Consider the following 15,052-nt stretch of genomic DNA (forward strand, 5'->3'; position numbering starts at 1 on the left):
ATGGCTGCGTGTCGGCACCGCTTCGCCATGCGATGCAGACAGCGGCACGCCTGGCCTCCCGGGGCGATACAGAAGCATTGAGACCCTCTCCTAAGCAGGAGCCCACAGAGGGGCCAGGCGAGCTCTGGGTCTGACTTACGTGGGGTTGCTGCACTGTCTCTCGGCGCTCTGCACGCCCGCGCCGCAGCTGCGCGAGCAGGCGGCCCACGAGCTCCAGGAGCCCCAGCTGCCATCGATGGCCTCGGGGCGATAACCCACTGGCACGCACTCGCCGTTGAAGCACCACTGCAGAGGGACGGGCCAGAGGAAGACAAGGGTTAAGGGCACAGGGAGAGCTGAAGCCTGGCACTCCTGTCGCTCCAGGACGCGGCTCCAAGCCGTGGGAAATCAGAGGTGTTGGGCTGTGGGAGGATTTGCGTGAGGCAGCAGACCCAAACCTCCGCTGAGACCCCTCAGCAAGGGGCTTTGTAGCCCAAGCTCAGCCCAGAGGTGCAGCAATGGGCAAAGGCATGGACCGGGCTTTCGCAGGGACTGGCATCCAAGCCCAGGGTCATCCCTGTGCTCCAGGGCCAAGGGTTTTGGGAAGGGACACTAAACCTCACAAGGAGGGACACCTATAGATACTTCTGTCATTTTGTGCTACTCTGAGCAGGAAGACACTGTCATGGTGTCACCCACCACAGGTGACAGGAGCTGGCTGCAGAGGGCTGGTCCCCTCTGCACCCTGTGCCTGATGCAGCACCCACCAAGCTCCCAGGGGCACCACCGGACTCTCCGTGCAGCAGAGTGGGGAGGGGAGGGATGGGGGGTGGCAGGTCCTGGGTTTCACTGTCTTGGGGCATTTTCAGCTTTGCTGAAGGTGGTGGTGAGGGCCTGGGGGGAGATCAGTCTTTACCCCAGCACTGGCAAACGCCCTGGAGTGCAGGGAGAGGAGCCTCTGTGGAGGGCACCACTCCCTGTTACCTTGTTCTCTCCACACGCCGTGCCATCAACCGCAGCATCCAGCTTGGAGTGACACGTGTTCCCCACTGTGCACCACAGCGTGTTGCAGACACTCTGCGGAATACATGGTTGAAGGGGACACAGTCACTGCACCGGCCAACCCACCAGCCCAAATTTGCCTTGCAGGGAGAGGACAGCCCTGTGCAATGCCCCCTGCCCCCCACAGAGCCCCGCAAGCCCACGTAACATTGGGGAGGGGGAGCCTGGCTTACGTCCATGTCGTCGCAGAAGGTGGAGTAGGCGCCATACTGCAGCCGGCACTGGTGGCCCACGTCGTAGAGGACGCCTGGGGGCACCAAGGGGTAGTCCAGCACCTCCCGGGCAGGGGGGTCGTCCAGGCACAGTCCCCAGCCCCGGCTGAAAGAGAGGTGGGAGCAGCATCACCACTGGCCTGGCACACCCTTGCAACGCCCTGGCAGCTGGTCGCAGGGGAACCCAACATCTCCTCAGTGTGCCACCACCATGAGAAGCAACTAGCATCTCAGCTGCCACAGGCCTGGCTCTCCCCTCATCCCTGGAGCTGCTCCAGTGGAGGGGCACATGTGGGTACCTGTTTTTGGGGGAGTACGCACTCCTAGGGCAGTTGCCTTGTGGTCCCTGGGCACGGTGGGCTATGGGGATGGCAAAGGGGCAAAGGCAGCAGTGGCTTTTCTGAGCCAGCACCTCACACGCTCCCTGAGATGTCCCTCATCTCCCAGTGGAATCCCAGAAATGTCATTTTCCTTGGGAACACTGCCCCAGATCTGTGCTTTGGGACCAGGCCATTGGCTCTGCCCTCAGCGGGGACCCCGATTTCACCGTTCAAGGTTCAGGCTTTCACCGAACAACCATTTCCCTGCCCCTGCATCCATACATCACACTGACCCCAGCAACAGCCCCACGGACAGCACAGCCCTCGTGTCAATGCCCTGCTAGGAGAAATCAAGGTGACTGCCAGCAGCAAAACACACTGACTGGCACCTCTGCTGCTGCAAACATGCTCGAACCGTGCTGCACAGGCTGTCTTTAGAAAAGAGATGCTAAAACAGCCATCAAGGCTGCCTGTGGTCAGCAGCCAGGCAGCCCCAGAGCTGTGAGGGACACTCCCAGCTTTCTCTCACTCCAGCCTCTCTGCTCTGAGTGCTTTTGCTACTGTACTTCACAAGCACAGGAGAAACTCTCGCTGCTTTGGCTTTTCAGTGTTGATTTAAACAAACTCGTTTCCAGCGAAGCAAAGTCTCTGGCGAGGGTTTCTCAGCGGATTAGATTACTCCAGCTTGCTGTGATGGGGACCAGATCTAAATTAACTTGAAATAAGATTCCTTTTTAACCCTAAGCAGCCACACAGAAACAAGGGCCAGCAGCATGGGGATACCTCCTGCTTTGGGGTGCTGGCAGTGCCTTGGGGTGACGCTCGGCAGATCGGGCATCCCCCCTTTCCCATCCCACCCTGCTGAGGGTCCACGCTGGCTGCCGGCAAACATCCCACTTGGCTGGAGACAGCCCTTAAAATACCACATCTATAGATCCTTAAGAGCAGTTTCCCCACTGGACAAATCAGTAAACAAGTTGCCATCAGCAGCCCAGGGGCTCTGGAGTCTCTTCCCAAGGCCAGAGCAGCAGGACCATCCTGCCTCTCCCAGCCCAGCGCAGAGGGAAGGGTCACTCTGGGCAATGTTGGGCTGAGTCGGGGTGAGTTACACATGGCTTGGGCAGTGGGACATGGTGCAGCCTGCTTTGGGCACACAGGGCAGTCACTGCATTGTGCCTCCAGAGGTATTTTCTTTACCTGCCGGTGGAAAACACTGAAAAAGAGGGGGTTTTTTGCTAAAAATGGGAAGAATGACATCTTTACTGGGGAAAGCCCAGGCTTAAAGCACTGGGATCCAGCACGAGCTGCGTGCATGAGACTAGTGCCCTGCACATCACCCCTAAACCAGCCCAGCCCCCCTGCCCTCTGCCCTGCTCCAGGCCCTTTCTGCCTTGCCCCAGTTTACAGGCGAGGTCGGTCTCTGTCCCAGTACAGAGGGTGATTTGGATTTGCTGTCAGCTTTCCAGCGCAATGTTAAAAACTATTTCTTCATTAAATATTTTACAACCGTCCTACTGGTCTGTTCAGCTGGCCAAAACACATTATCGAGCCAGCAAAGAGTCTGGCAGGAGCTTCCCTCTGGCTTTGCAGGGACAGGCAATAAACCACACTGGGCAGTAAGAACACACAGGGGCCTGCACTGCGTCTGCGTCGTTAATGAGCTGGGTGACGGCGCAGACGGCACGATGATTAAATCCCCACATGTGAACGGGCTGGGAGGATCCACAGATTCATTTGAGAGGGGGATTAAAATTCCAAAAGCTCGCAGAGAACTGGAGGAAGGGTCCAAAAAGTTGGGTCTGAACTAAATAAAGGCAAGGATCAGAGCTTGGGAAGAATCGGCTGCGCAAAGGGGGATGCAGCAGATCTGGCAGGGAGGGATGGAGAAGACCAGCCGTGCTCGGGGAAGGTGGGAGCCCAGGGGAGGATGATGAAAGATGACCTCCAGCACTGTGCAGAGGGGTTGGAAACTGGCTGGCTGATGGATAGAAAAGCTGGAAGGGAGATGGGATGACCTGCAACCGTGCCAGGGCTGCTGCTCCACAGCATCCACAAGATGCTGGAGCCCATTTCAAATGGGTATTCACCAGCCAGGGTGGGAGAGAGCTCACGGCACGAGGGGAGAGCAAATTGCTTCATGGCATCTTCTGACCCCTCCGAGGGTTAGAGGGGAAAGGCACAGAACTCCAGAAAGGGCTCTAAGCACTGGCATGACCTGGAGCTGAGGAGATGCCTGGGTCTGGAGTAGTCCCTCCCCCAGCAGCATCACCACCTGCCCTGGGCTGGCCTGAAGCAGGATGCTCACTGCCAGGGGGGATACCACTACCACACAGGTGACCTCTTCCATCACCCCTGTGTGTGTGTGCCGGGATCACGCAGCCTCTCCAGGAGGGTCACCCAGCCCTGCTGCCCCCAGCACCCAACCAGGCCCTGCTGCAGCCAATGACAGGAATCACTTTCACATGCTTCAATGTTCAGCAGCGTTTGTTAAATAACAAGCTGCTGTAAAATAATACCCATCATCTGAGAACGCTCTTCTCCCAAAGGCAAGGCCTGTTCCAAGCACATCCAGCAACCCCAGGGCAGCGGGGTCTCGCTTCCTGGCTCGCTCCTTGCTGCTCTACTGCCAACACGTACTAAACACCCTCATGTCTAAGCTGGCAACGGGCCTCTCCCTCGCTGAGGGGATGTTGCAGCCAGTGAGACGGCTGCCGGGCTCCACTCTGCTCTTAGGGAAAAGCTGCCCTTTCTGTGGGGGGAGCGAAGAGCCCAAAACCCAACTGGGGGAACATCCAGCTGCTCCGTTTCTTCCCCGTCGCAGCTCGTAGCAGCCTGAGGTCATTGTGAGCAGGAAATTCTTAATCTAAAAGTGAAGGTTAAGAACGAGGGGCCAAGAACACGGCGGATACGAGAAAGCTCCATTCCACTGGAAAGCACAGATCAGCAATCCTCACCCTGCACTGAGCCTGCATGTTCCAGGCTGGGATTTAGAAATGGGGGCTCAGCCCCAGGCAGCACCCCCACCACAGAACACCCAGTCCCCTACCCAGCTCTCCCTGTCACTGTTTCTTGCCGATGCTCTCGCTATTTTCTAACCCTCCCGGAGCAAGGAAGGCAAGTGCTGCTCCAGTGCAAGCCGCTGGCTGGCAAAGCCCTGGGCTGTGTCCCTTGGAACACACTAACCACAGGCTGAGCACCAGCCACGGGCTGCTAAAAATAACCCATGCATGGAAGAATCTGGCTCTCGTGTCCACACATGATGCCTCCTGGCAAACACCGTCTGCCCCGTGCAGAGCACTGATGAAAACCACGCAGAGCAGCGAAGAAAACCCCTCTGGCTTTAATTGTTCAAGCCACAACCCCCATGTCCCCCCACCCAAATGCTCACACTGCTTTTGTGCTTGACCCCTCTACCCTTCGCAGCAAGGACTGAGGCAGCCAGCAAGAGCCAAGCATCCCCACCAGCCCTGGGGCTGACTCAGCACAATCGTCTGGGTTGGTCCCTGGTTACAGTTCCAAGCCCTGAGCATCCCCCTCCCAGTGCCCCGTGAGCAAGGAAGAAGAGGAAGGGAGGACTTACTCGAGGAATCGTGTGATGTACTCCCGGCTGCAGCGGGACCAGGTGAGTGGGGACGTGTCATACAGGAGCTGTGGAGACATGATGAAAGGTCTTTTCCCAACTGGCTCACAGTCATTGCTGCTTCCATCATGCTGAATCCCAAAACTGTGTAAGAGCACAGCCCCACAAAGGAGAGGTGAGCCACATGCCACCACAACCGCGCTGCCTCTCTGCTTTCCGACGCCAGACGTCGCAAACCATCCCAGCTCCATGGGGACTCAGTCACTGACAGGCACAGGGGGATGTGGCCACGTGGGACCTTTGAGTGGTACCAGGGACCCAATTTTGTCCCAGGCTTTAATTTCAGCTTCCTTGCTGAACATTCAGCCAATGAACAAAGTGGTGACACTATTGGATAAGATGCAGTTGATGAAGCTTACTGGGTGTGTGCTTCTACCACCCAAAGACATCTGTTATGAACTGTAAGGTTAAGTGATCTTGTCAAAATTTAATTGAAATTAGGGCAAGCAAATTTCTGTGGCTGGTTCCACACCCAAAGCCTATTCTAAACCTCCTTAGGGGCAACCCTCTTCTCCAAGACCTCCAGCATCACTAACATGGGATAATACACAAATCCGTTTGTCCAGCTTGCTCTGGATAACACAAGACTGGCACTCCAGGACACGGCTTAGTTGACATGGGGATATTGGACAGGTTGGACTTGGTCACCTCAGAGGTCTTTTCCAACCTTAAAGATTCTCTGACCTTCACAGGACCCGGGGCAACTGATGACTCCCAGGGTAAATTCCCCAGGAAAGTGGAGGAAGGCTTGCACCGGGGAGGAACCGCTCAGCAACCCTCTCCCACCTCCCACCCGTGCCTTCTCCAGCCCCAACCCAGCACCGCAGGGGACCAGAGGTCAGAGGGGAGGAGGAGGAGGATGAAGCCAGTGGTACCTGTGTCCGAGCTCATGGGCCACAGTGAAGGCCAGGGGCAGCCCCGTGTCCTCGTTGATGTTGCAGCTCCTGTGGGGCTGGCACATCCCCGCCACATGGGACAGACCCAGGGTCTCGCAGGGTCTGTTCATCGCCGCGCAGATGTCCTTCCTTGGGTGACAGGGACAATGGACACACACACAGAGCAAAGAGGTGTTTGAAAGCAGCAGGAGCCAAGGGGGCAGGTGCAGGAGGGAGCGCGGGACACGTCCCAGCCCACGGGGGAAGACACATGGACACCAGCCAAACAGAAGCGAGGATGGAGACGTCCAACGTCTTTCCACAGTGGAAAGATTTACAGCCCTTCCTGTCCCCTTTACTCTCCCGGTATCCTCAGCTTATTATTAAGCCTGATTAATGGGGACTGCTAGCCAGCCTGGCTATGGTTATTCCATTGTATAAATAAAGCCAGTGCTGGGAATAATTAGGCAATTACTGCATCGCCTGGGGAAGCACATCCCAGGGGTGTTGTGGTCCAGGGTAAGGGAGCTCCAGCCACCCAGGAAGAACAACTCCATCGAAGTACGTGGCCTGAAGTGCCTCGTTTCTGCTACAAAGCAAACTTCCTCAAGAAGATAAAACTGCTGTGGGTTGTGAATCATCACAGGAACCACCATGATAGTGTCAACAGCCAAGCTGCTACAGGCTGAAACCATCAAGCTGTGCTTTGACTGCAAGGTATATAAACTTGGCTGGAGACACGAATTTCTGCTCACTTCATGGGAGGTCAGGGCCCTCCTCAGAAGCAACTCTGCCAATCCCAGTATCAACCCCCCAAGGAAAAAAAGGAGAGTTAATCCAGCCATTGCAGGGCTTGGCGACAGGCCCACGGTGAAAACACGGGTTGGAAACCTCAACTGCTATTCAACTGGGAGCTGTCTCCAGGTCTAAACCTGAGATTTGAAACTGGTTCCAGCCATTAGGACCAGGTTATCTCCAGCCTCCATGTTACACATCTTACGTCCAGGCAGCATGGGCACGGAGAGAGAGATTTCACCAGCTCCCCCCCAAGCTGTTCCTCTGGCTGGCTGCCTGCCCCACCGCCCACAGACGTGTTGGCAGCTGCCAGCGCAGCATCTCAGCGCACGATCAGCACACCAGCATCATACCTTGTGAGGAGGACTGCCACATCATGATGCAGGGGGTGAGAATCTCCTTTAACGTTGATGCTCTTCTGCCATTTGCAAAAGCTTCTCAAGGTGTTGTCTGCGTGGTGGGAGATTTTCAGATCCTCCTGCCAAGACAATGGAAAGCCTGCTGTCGTATCGCTGCCGGATCCACTCGGCTTGTAGGATGTGGTGGGTTTGATCTCCTACACACCAGGGTGGAATTGGGAGTAACTGCCATCCAGATGGAATGGCTCCCTATTTCTGGGTTGGGGGCTGGGGGGGTACAGTCCTTGTCTGCTCTCTTTTGATCAGCGATTCAATCGGAACATTAACCCATTGAGCAACAGGAGTTCAGAAACACCATGGGGAAACACCCCTCCCTGGCTGGCTGCAAAGAATGCAGCTGGGAGCCCATCTGAGTGGCACTGGGCTCCCCAAGAGCTGGCAGCACAACCAGCCAGTGATCTGCAGCCTCCACTACCGGCAGTGATGCTGAGTGATGGTATATCATTACAACCACCAGACTCCACAGCTCCTCTGACCATGCCACCCCCATGCCTCTCCACGGGCTGCAGCGGGGACAAGGAAGGGTGACACATCCCTGCTTTATCCCACACAAGTTCATCCAGGCCCTGATGGCAGCACAAACAAGCTCGTGGGTTTCCAGCCCAGCTCCCTGTGGGTCCCAGCCCAGTGCTGGGACAGGAGGAGGGTCACCTCACTCTCTTTTTACCTCTTCTCCCTCCAGCAGGATGAGCCGCACTATGGCGATGTTGATGGGGTTCCCGATGCTGGCGTGGTGGAACAGGCCTGCCACCTGCAAGGGCAACAGCCAAGAGGTAAAGCCCAAAAGCAAGCCCTTGCCCTTGCCCTGGGGCTAGTAAGTACATCTGCAGGGGAACGGGGGCTCCAGGAAAGCTCTTTCAGCTTTGCTGACCCAGACCCATTCTCCCACAGCAGACAAAGCACTGAGCAAAGCAGAAAAGCCAACACGTGGCTGGGAAGAGCCTGTGTGGGGAGACGTTTCCTGAGGTCCCCCAAGGGATGAGCCCTGGCAAGCCCAGCGCTCTCTGTCCCACAGCCACAGCCCTGGGGACCTGGTGGCTCAGCCGCTGAGGGGACCAGGACTCACCATGTTCATCACGGTCAGCACGTACTTCTCTATGTTCTCGCTCCCATGGTATTCTATCATCTTGGTGTCTGCCACCACCAGCGTCTCCACCCACTTCTCCCTGCTGATGGAGCGCTGCTTTATTCTCCTCTTCCTCTGCTGCTTCTGTTCCCACCTTTCCCTCCGCTTCTCGGACCGCTCCAGGCTTTCCTGAGACTCTGAGGGAATAAAGGGGGGGAAAAAAAAGGAGTGATTTTGGGGGGTAAAATGTCTGCAACTTCAACAAAATATCATCAAGACCTTTTTTTGGTTTTAATTCCAAGAAATAACTCTTTGGTGTGGAGGAGGACACTCCACATCCATTACCCATGTGTATTTTGCTGAGCTGCATGTTCCAGACAAGCCTGGGGAGCAAAGGCTCTGCCCTCAGCCAGCATTAGCATGATAGGAAAGTAGAGTTTAAAAAATGAAGCATTTGAAGTACTATCTTTGACTGGAACAGGGTTTGGGATGCTCCACAAGGAACATGGAGCCTCCCAGAGCAGAGTGCTCAGGGTTAGTGTTGGCACTGGAAGTCAGAGGCAGCCCTGCAGCGATGCTGGAGTGTGTTCCACCGAGAAGCAACACCCGTGGCCTAGTGCTGCTGACTGTCATCCCACATCCACATGCTGCAAGGGAAGAGAGCTCCCCAACAGCAGGAACCCCACGCCCCTGAAGCTGGGCTGGTGGCTTGAGCCAAATCCCAAAGATCATCGGTGTCCTGGGTGGGACCGACACGGTGCAGGGTGGCAAGGAGAGGTTTTTGGCTGTGGGCAGACTGAACTTGGCTCCTTCCAGGGGAGAAAGAGCGAGGACACGCGTTGGGCTGACAAGAGCTGGAGGGTGGAGTGGGGCTGGGGCACTCCTCACGCACACCAGAGACTGGGAATTCTCATGTGGAGACTTTCCCTGTGACGCCGCTCCGAGATCAAGGTCAGGGTCAGCCCCAAGCTGGGCGAAGGCTCTACAAACCGCATCCCACGCAGTGGGAACGGCTTCTGTGGCTGGTTGGGAAGGGCTCAGCCCCACCGCGCCAACAACGGCCTCTCACATCTTGGGGCTGTCCTGTACTCGAGCTGTGCAGCGGCGCCTGGTCCCCCGGCCTGAAAAATCCCAAGTATCTGGATAATTTGATGGATTGTTAATACCACTGTGACAGTTTAATCACAGCAGCTCCCTCGGAGCTGGCTTCCATTGTGTCCCTGGCTGCTCAGCTCCCAGCCAGGACGTGAAGGGACTGCAGAGAGGACGGGTGCAGAGAGCTCCTGGGATCCCAAGGAGGGTTCATATGGCATTTCCCCTCTGAGACCCCTCAGAAGCCTCTCCCAGCTGTACACACAGGCAGCACTGTGCCCAGCAGAAGGTAAACACCACCCCACAGCCCCACACCATCTGCTGCGTGGCGCTTTGAAGGGAACCCAGTGATATGCTAGTACAAAAACAAAAGGCTGAGGGTAATTAAAACCCTACAGACTCTTGGTTTCCCTTCCAGGGTGGACACATCATGCTGGCTTCACTCGTTTGGGGGGCAGCAGAGACCCACATGCACCCCACTCATGGCCGTACCAAGCCCAGTGATCTTCATTAACAGTGAACAGACTTCAAGGGCTGTAAGGAGCTGTTATGGTTATTGCCAGAGATGAAGTAATTAATTTAGATTAACAGAAGAATGCCTGAAGATAACCTGGCTATGGAAAAATAACGACAGAACAGTTTCTGAAAGCACAGAGCTCTAAGAAGTAGGCAACCCAAGATGCATCACCTGGAAGATGCAGCTTCACCAAGGTAGATGAGGGATAAAGTGCCAGTGAGCTGCTGGGGATGCCCTGAATTTCTCATTACTTGAAATCCTGGATCAGGAGGCTCCCCCAGCACATCCAGACTGAGAAGGAGGAACAGGCACATGCTCCCTGCCCTGCAGCAGAGGCTCCTAATGCAGCAGCTGGGTTTCTCTCCAGAAGTCCAATGCCCTGGCAGGTCAGAAACTGATGTTTGTGAGGAAATGAAAACAAACACGGAGTCTCCATGTCATGGGATGCTTGTAACAGCGCCAGGAGGAACAGACCAGAGTGACAGGCCTGGGGTTTTGGCACCCACAGAGCCACGCACGAGAGGAACATAAGCAAACCCAGGGAAGGTGTCAGGAGAAAAGAGCCCAGCGCTGGGCTCTGCAGCAGTTCCCTGACTCGGGGCTCCAGGCACGGCGCCGGCAGCAGGAGAGCTGAGAGCTCTCCTGCCCAGCAACGTGATTGAGCCTTTCCCTGTGAGAAAGCTTGTGGGAATGGCTGTAGAGACTGACCCCAGCAGCAGCCCCAGCCCGTGGGGTGCCCACCTACCCTCTGACTGCACGCCCTTGATGCCACCCTGCAGCAGGGCACCATGGTGCCCACAGCCTGTCCCCTCCTCACTGCCAGCTCATGGTTTTGGTCCAAGGGTTTTCTTTCTCACCAGCCTACATGGCAAGGGGCACCTCCACCCAGCCTGCCAGACGAAGAGCAGCCTCTGTGGATGCAAGGAGCATCCTTTAGGATGGAGAGCATTTAAGCAGTTAGCATTTAACTGTTAGCATTAAGAGTAACGAGCCTGCAGAGGCAACGTGGGGGTAAGGATCAGCACTGCTCCCTGTATCTTTCTACCATGTGCTTCAAACTTCCAGAGCTAAAGATGCCAATCCTGGGATGAGCGACTGGCTCATCAGGAAACACAAGAGAACAGAACAGTACCTTGCACACCACAGGTTTCCCGGGAAGCTGGTGGGCTCCTGCTTTGCTCTTCCCTGTGCTCGGGCACCTGGCGCTTGTAAATCCTGTGGGGCTGCGCTGCTCCATCCTCCTGAAAGCTGGTGGACACTGGTTCAATGAAATAGTCCTCATCCATGAGCTGAAACACGCCTTTCTGGCAAGGAGAGATAAAGCTGTCACTGTGAAGCCATCAGTACCTAGCACAGCCTCACACTGGGGAACCTGGGAATGGGACAGGGTTTGGAGATTTTCCAGGAAGAAACAGGTTTTCTCTCAAAAAAAAAAAAAACAAGAAAAAGGTTTTTATGGATATTTTGAGCTCTACACACCTAGACAAAGGAGAACAAGCCAGCATGGAGTGATCATCAGGACAGCAAAAAGCTAAAGAGAGCCCACCCCCAAAGTGCAGCTGGGTGCTGAACCCAATGGGTATCTGATGGTGAGGAGCTCAGGGACCATGGGAGGGAGACATGTCTTCTCCAGAGAGCCAGAGCACACCAGGAATAGTCTCAGGCTGCGCTCACACTGCTCTCTGACCTTCTGGAGAAGCTCTGGGGGGTCTGGGCAGACAGCTCAAAGGATGTCTTGGAGCACACTGCAGCACCAGAGCTTGGAGCAAGTGCTGCACAGACAGAGGTGTGTCCCTGATGGTCCTCGTCAGATGCTGGCAGCAGCCAAAGCAGCACTGCTGCAAGCTGCTGGGTCACAGACCCAGCTGCCAAGGATGGGAGCCTCTGGGGAAGAGAAACCCGCTGCAGCACCCAATCGTGGAAGGAACTGCAACCAAAGAGAGCCCCAGGACAAGGAGCCTGGCCCCTCCGGGCAACAACAGGAGGATGTGCTACTGGCACCTCTCCTTCAGCAGAAAACACCACCTTTCTTGGGCTAATTAGCTTCCTTGGGTTAATTACATCCCCTGAGCTGGCCCTGCTGCAGCAGGTCGTTAGGACTCCCCAGCTCTGTGCTGCACACCTGGTGGGTGTCAGGGGTGCCAACAAGCGGGTGTGAGCCATTCCCTGCAGCGGAGCCGTAGCTCTGAACACACTTTACTACCCCTAGTAACGGTGAGACGTGCAGCACATGGCTCAGTGTGCTGTTCCGTGGGTCAGCATCCGACAGAAAGCCACTGTTACTCTAGGGTTGAGGAGAGAAGGTTCAAAGCAACTTAAGGCTGAGTTCTGTTCATGGTTTACAGACCACAGACCCTCTTGCAATGCTGTGCTGATGCCTCCTGTGAGCTAACAATTGTTTCTGCTTCTCAAAGAGGAACACTAACCCATAGCACTTGCAGGTCACTGCTCCTTTTCAACTCCCCTCCCACACCTTAATGATGGGGCTCACCAAACACCACTATGAAATGGGAGTCTCCAGGTGACAAATCATTAAATGAAAAAGGTTTTTCCCCCCTCTCCTGTCTGTGGCTAATTCACAACCCCCAGTTTAATTCTCCTAACCTGAAGGTATTCCAAGTGAGCCAGGTGAACGTCCTTCAGCCCATTCCCTACTGGCAGCTTGGTGTTGCCTGGCTCGTGCTGGGGGATGGGATTTCTAAGGCTGATGGCAGATTTCAGCTCACTGGGAAACAGTTCCAGAACCATCACACATTACTGGGGGTGCCCACAGGTAAATAGGGGCTCACGGGAACGTTCATGACACTGTCAAGTGCTGCGTATGCTGCAGCCATTGGGGGTTTGATCACAGGGGAAGATGAATCCGAAGGCTGAAGGTTCCTCCCAGGCACACTGGTCTCTTTCTCAACCAAAGGATGGTGCTGGCTGTTTCCTGCAGCTGTTATGTCCCTGGAGACAGGGATGCTGCATAAAGTGCAGTGTGGAAACACCCTCAGCTGCTGTTAAATTTAGTAGGAAAAGAGAGACCAACACCTTCCAGGATGTGCCCAGCTCCTGTCCTGCCAGTCCCACCCCACCATCAGCCACGGCGCAGAAGGACCGAGCTCTCTTCCCACAGCTTCAGGCGGTGGGGAGGCAGCAGCGATGCTCCACGGGGTGTGCAGACACTCACCGTGCCTTTATTTAAACACAGGAAGCTCAAAACACAAACACAGCTCCCAGCCAACCAAGGCCACCCAGGGCAGCCAGACTGGTGTGCTGATGGGGTTACCGGTGCGCCGATGGGGTTATCGTCCCTCCAAACCCAGAGATGCTGGGCATGAGCAGTGCTGGGGACCCCTCCTGCCTCCCCATGCCTGGGATGCAGGGTGCCAGCCCCTGAGGAGCAGAACCCCCTCTACACCCACCACCTCCAGGGAACCCCAGTAACCCCAGTGCCTCAGTCATCCCACAGCCCCTGCTCAGGAACAGGGGAGGGTCTCTGCACGTCGTGGAGCTGCCAAGCTGCATGGTGACAGCTCTGCAAACCCCAAAGAGGTGTGAGACCCCACTCCCTGTGCCACCCCCATGCCAGCCACTGCAGACAGAGACATTCACACCAACACAAGCGCCTTGGCTGTGAAAATCACCCCCGCTTCCAGCACGACTTACACCCTGACAGGAGTCCCACCAGCGGTGGCCAGCCCAGGGGTGTGCGCACACCACACACCGGCTTTGCTGCCCATGAGCTGCTTTACCACCCACACCCCCAGCCTTCCAACACCTTGTTTCCAGATGTGTTTCCCAGGGCCCTGCGCTTCTGTACCAGCAGCTGGAGGCGACACGAGACTCACTCTTCCTTGGGAATTCGCACACAAACAAGTAAACACAGTTCCAGAGTTCCCAAACCACTGGAATCCATGGGAAACTCACAGGCTGCATCAATCCCGACCCTGCCGCCGGCGGGAGGGGTTTTGCTATGGAGTTCAGCAGGAAGAAAGGATTTCACACAGTTTCTGCCTGAGGAGTCTCTGTACTTACCAGGCCGTCGCACGTGCTGAGCGCGGCCAAACCCCCCGGCAGCGCCCGGCTCCGGACCTCCCCGATCATATGGCAGGAGTTGTAGGCGTGAGAGCGGATCTTGGCGCTGGCGAGCCCCCCGAATCGCCTCTCGCTGACGAACCCCGGCGCCAGGAGGTTGCTGTTGAGGCTCAGGTTGAATTTCAGGGGTTGCCCCTTGTAGTGCAGCTCGTAGAAGGCGAGGAGCTTGCTCCTGGAGGAAGGAGACCTCCTGTGAAGCGCTCGGTGGGACAGGTCGTAAGACAGGAACGACCCAGTCTCGTCAACCTTGATGGGGTGAACGATGTCGCCGCTGGAGTATGGTAGAGCAGGCTCTGGGAAGAAAGAAGGGGTTAGATTCAGGTACATCACCTTCCCTCCCCTACCCCTTCCACCGGCTGCTGAGCTCCCACGGCAGCCCAGGGCAGGGGGTCAGGCACCCAAACACCAGTTGGGTCTGGTAACCGGTGTCCTGTGCCGCTGCCAAAGGCAAAGAGCGCGCAAGGGCTGCAACCCCACGGCTGTGGGGTGCACGGAGGGAGCCCCGAGCCACCCCTCCTGCCCGCGGGGGTCGGGGGCTGGGATTTCCCGTGGGAGAGGGTGACGGTCAGGGTCGGGGTGGAGAGGGATGGAGGTGGGTGAGGGGTCCCCGTACAGACCCAGGGCTCTGCTCCGGCCGGTCCCAGTTACCACACACTCGTTCTGCTGTTTAATCACAGCTCCCGGGAGGTGCAAACCCCCCCCCCCCCCAAAAAAAAAAAAAAACTCCAACAAGCCAAAAATCCACCCCCCCCCAAAAAAAAAAAACCCACCCCCAAACCTCCTCTAAACTCCAAATCCCAGGCTGGAAGCTCTGCCGGGAAGCCGGCCGGGGGACAAAGCACCCCGCGCACCGGCCGCTCCGGAGCTTCCCCGGCTGGGTGCTTGCGGGGCCGCCCGGGGGTCCGGCCCAGCTCAGCGGCTGCAGCGGCAGGAGCACCGGGCTGCCCGGCTGCAGCCCCAGCCCCAGCCCCACTCTCTCCCCCCCGCGCCCCGCG

General features: G+C 56.5%; 1 protein-coding gene across 1 annotated transcript in view; it reads right to left on the bottom strand.

Annotated features, from left to right (window-relative positions):
* ADAMTS7 (ADAM metallopeptidase with thrombospondin type 1 motif 7) overlaps positions 1-15,052 on the bottom strand; it is a 42,196-nt gene that overhangs the window by 27,046 nt on the left and 98 nt on the right. Inside the window, exons 2-11 of the mRNA XM_084267858.1 lie at positions 13,998-14,350; positions 11,110-11,281; positions 8,369-8,565; positions 7,970-8,053; positions 7,237-7,361; positions 6,089-6,238; positions 5,154-5,297; positions 1,215-1,359; positions 964-1,056; positions 140-285 (exon numbers count right to left, since the gene is read on the bottom strand). Coding sequence (XP_084123984.1) covers positions 140-285; positions 964-1,056; positions 1,215-1,359; positions 5,154-5,297; positions 6,089-6,238; positions 7,237-7,361; positions 7,970-8,053; positions 8,369-8,565; positions 11,110-11,281; positions 13,998-14,350 — 1,609 coding nt within the window. The remainder of the gene's footprint in view (positions 1-139; positions 286-963; positions 1,057-1,214; positions 1,360-5,153; positions 5,298-6,088; positions 6,239-7,236; positions 7,362-7,969; positions 8,054-8,368; positions 8,566-11,109; positions 11,282-13,997; positions 14,351-15,052) is intronic.

The sequence above is a fragment of the Gallinula chloropus genome, assembly GCF_964237585.1.
Source record: "Gallinula chloropus genome assembly, chromosome: 9".
In the NCBI taxonomy this organism is placed as follows: domain Eukaryota; kingdom Metazoa; phylum Chordata; class Aves; order Gruiformes; family Rallidae; genus Gallinula; species Gallinula chloropus.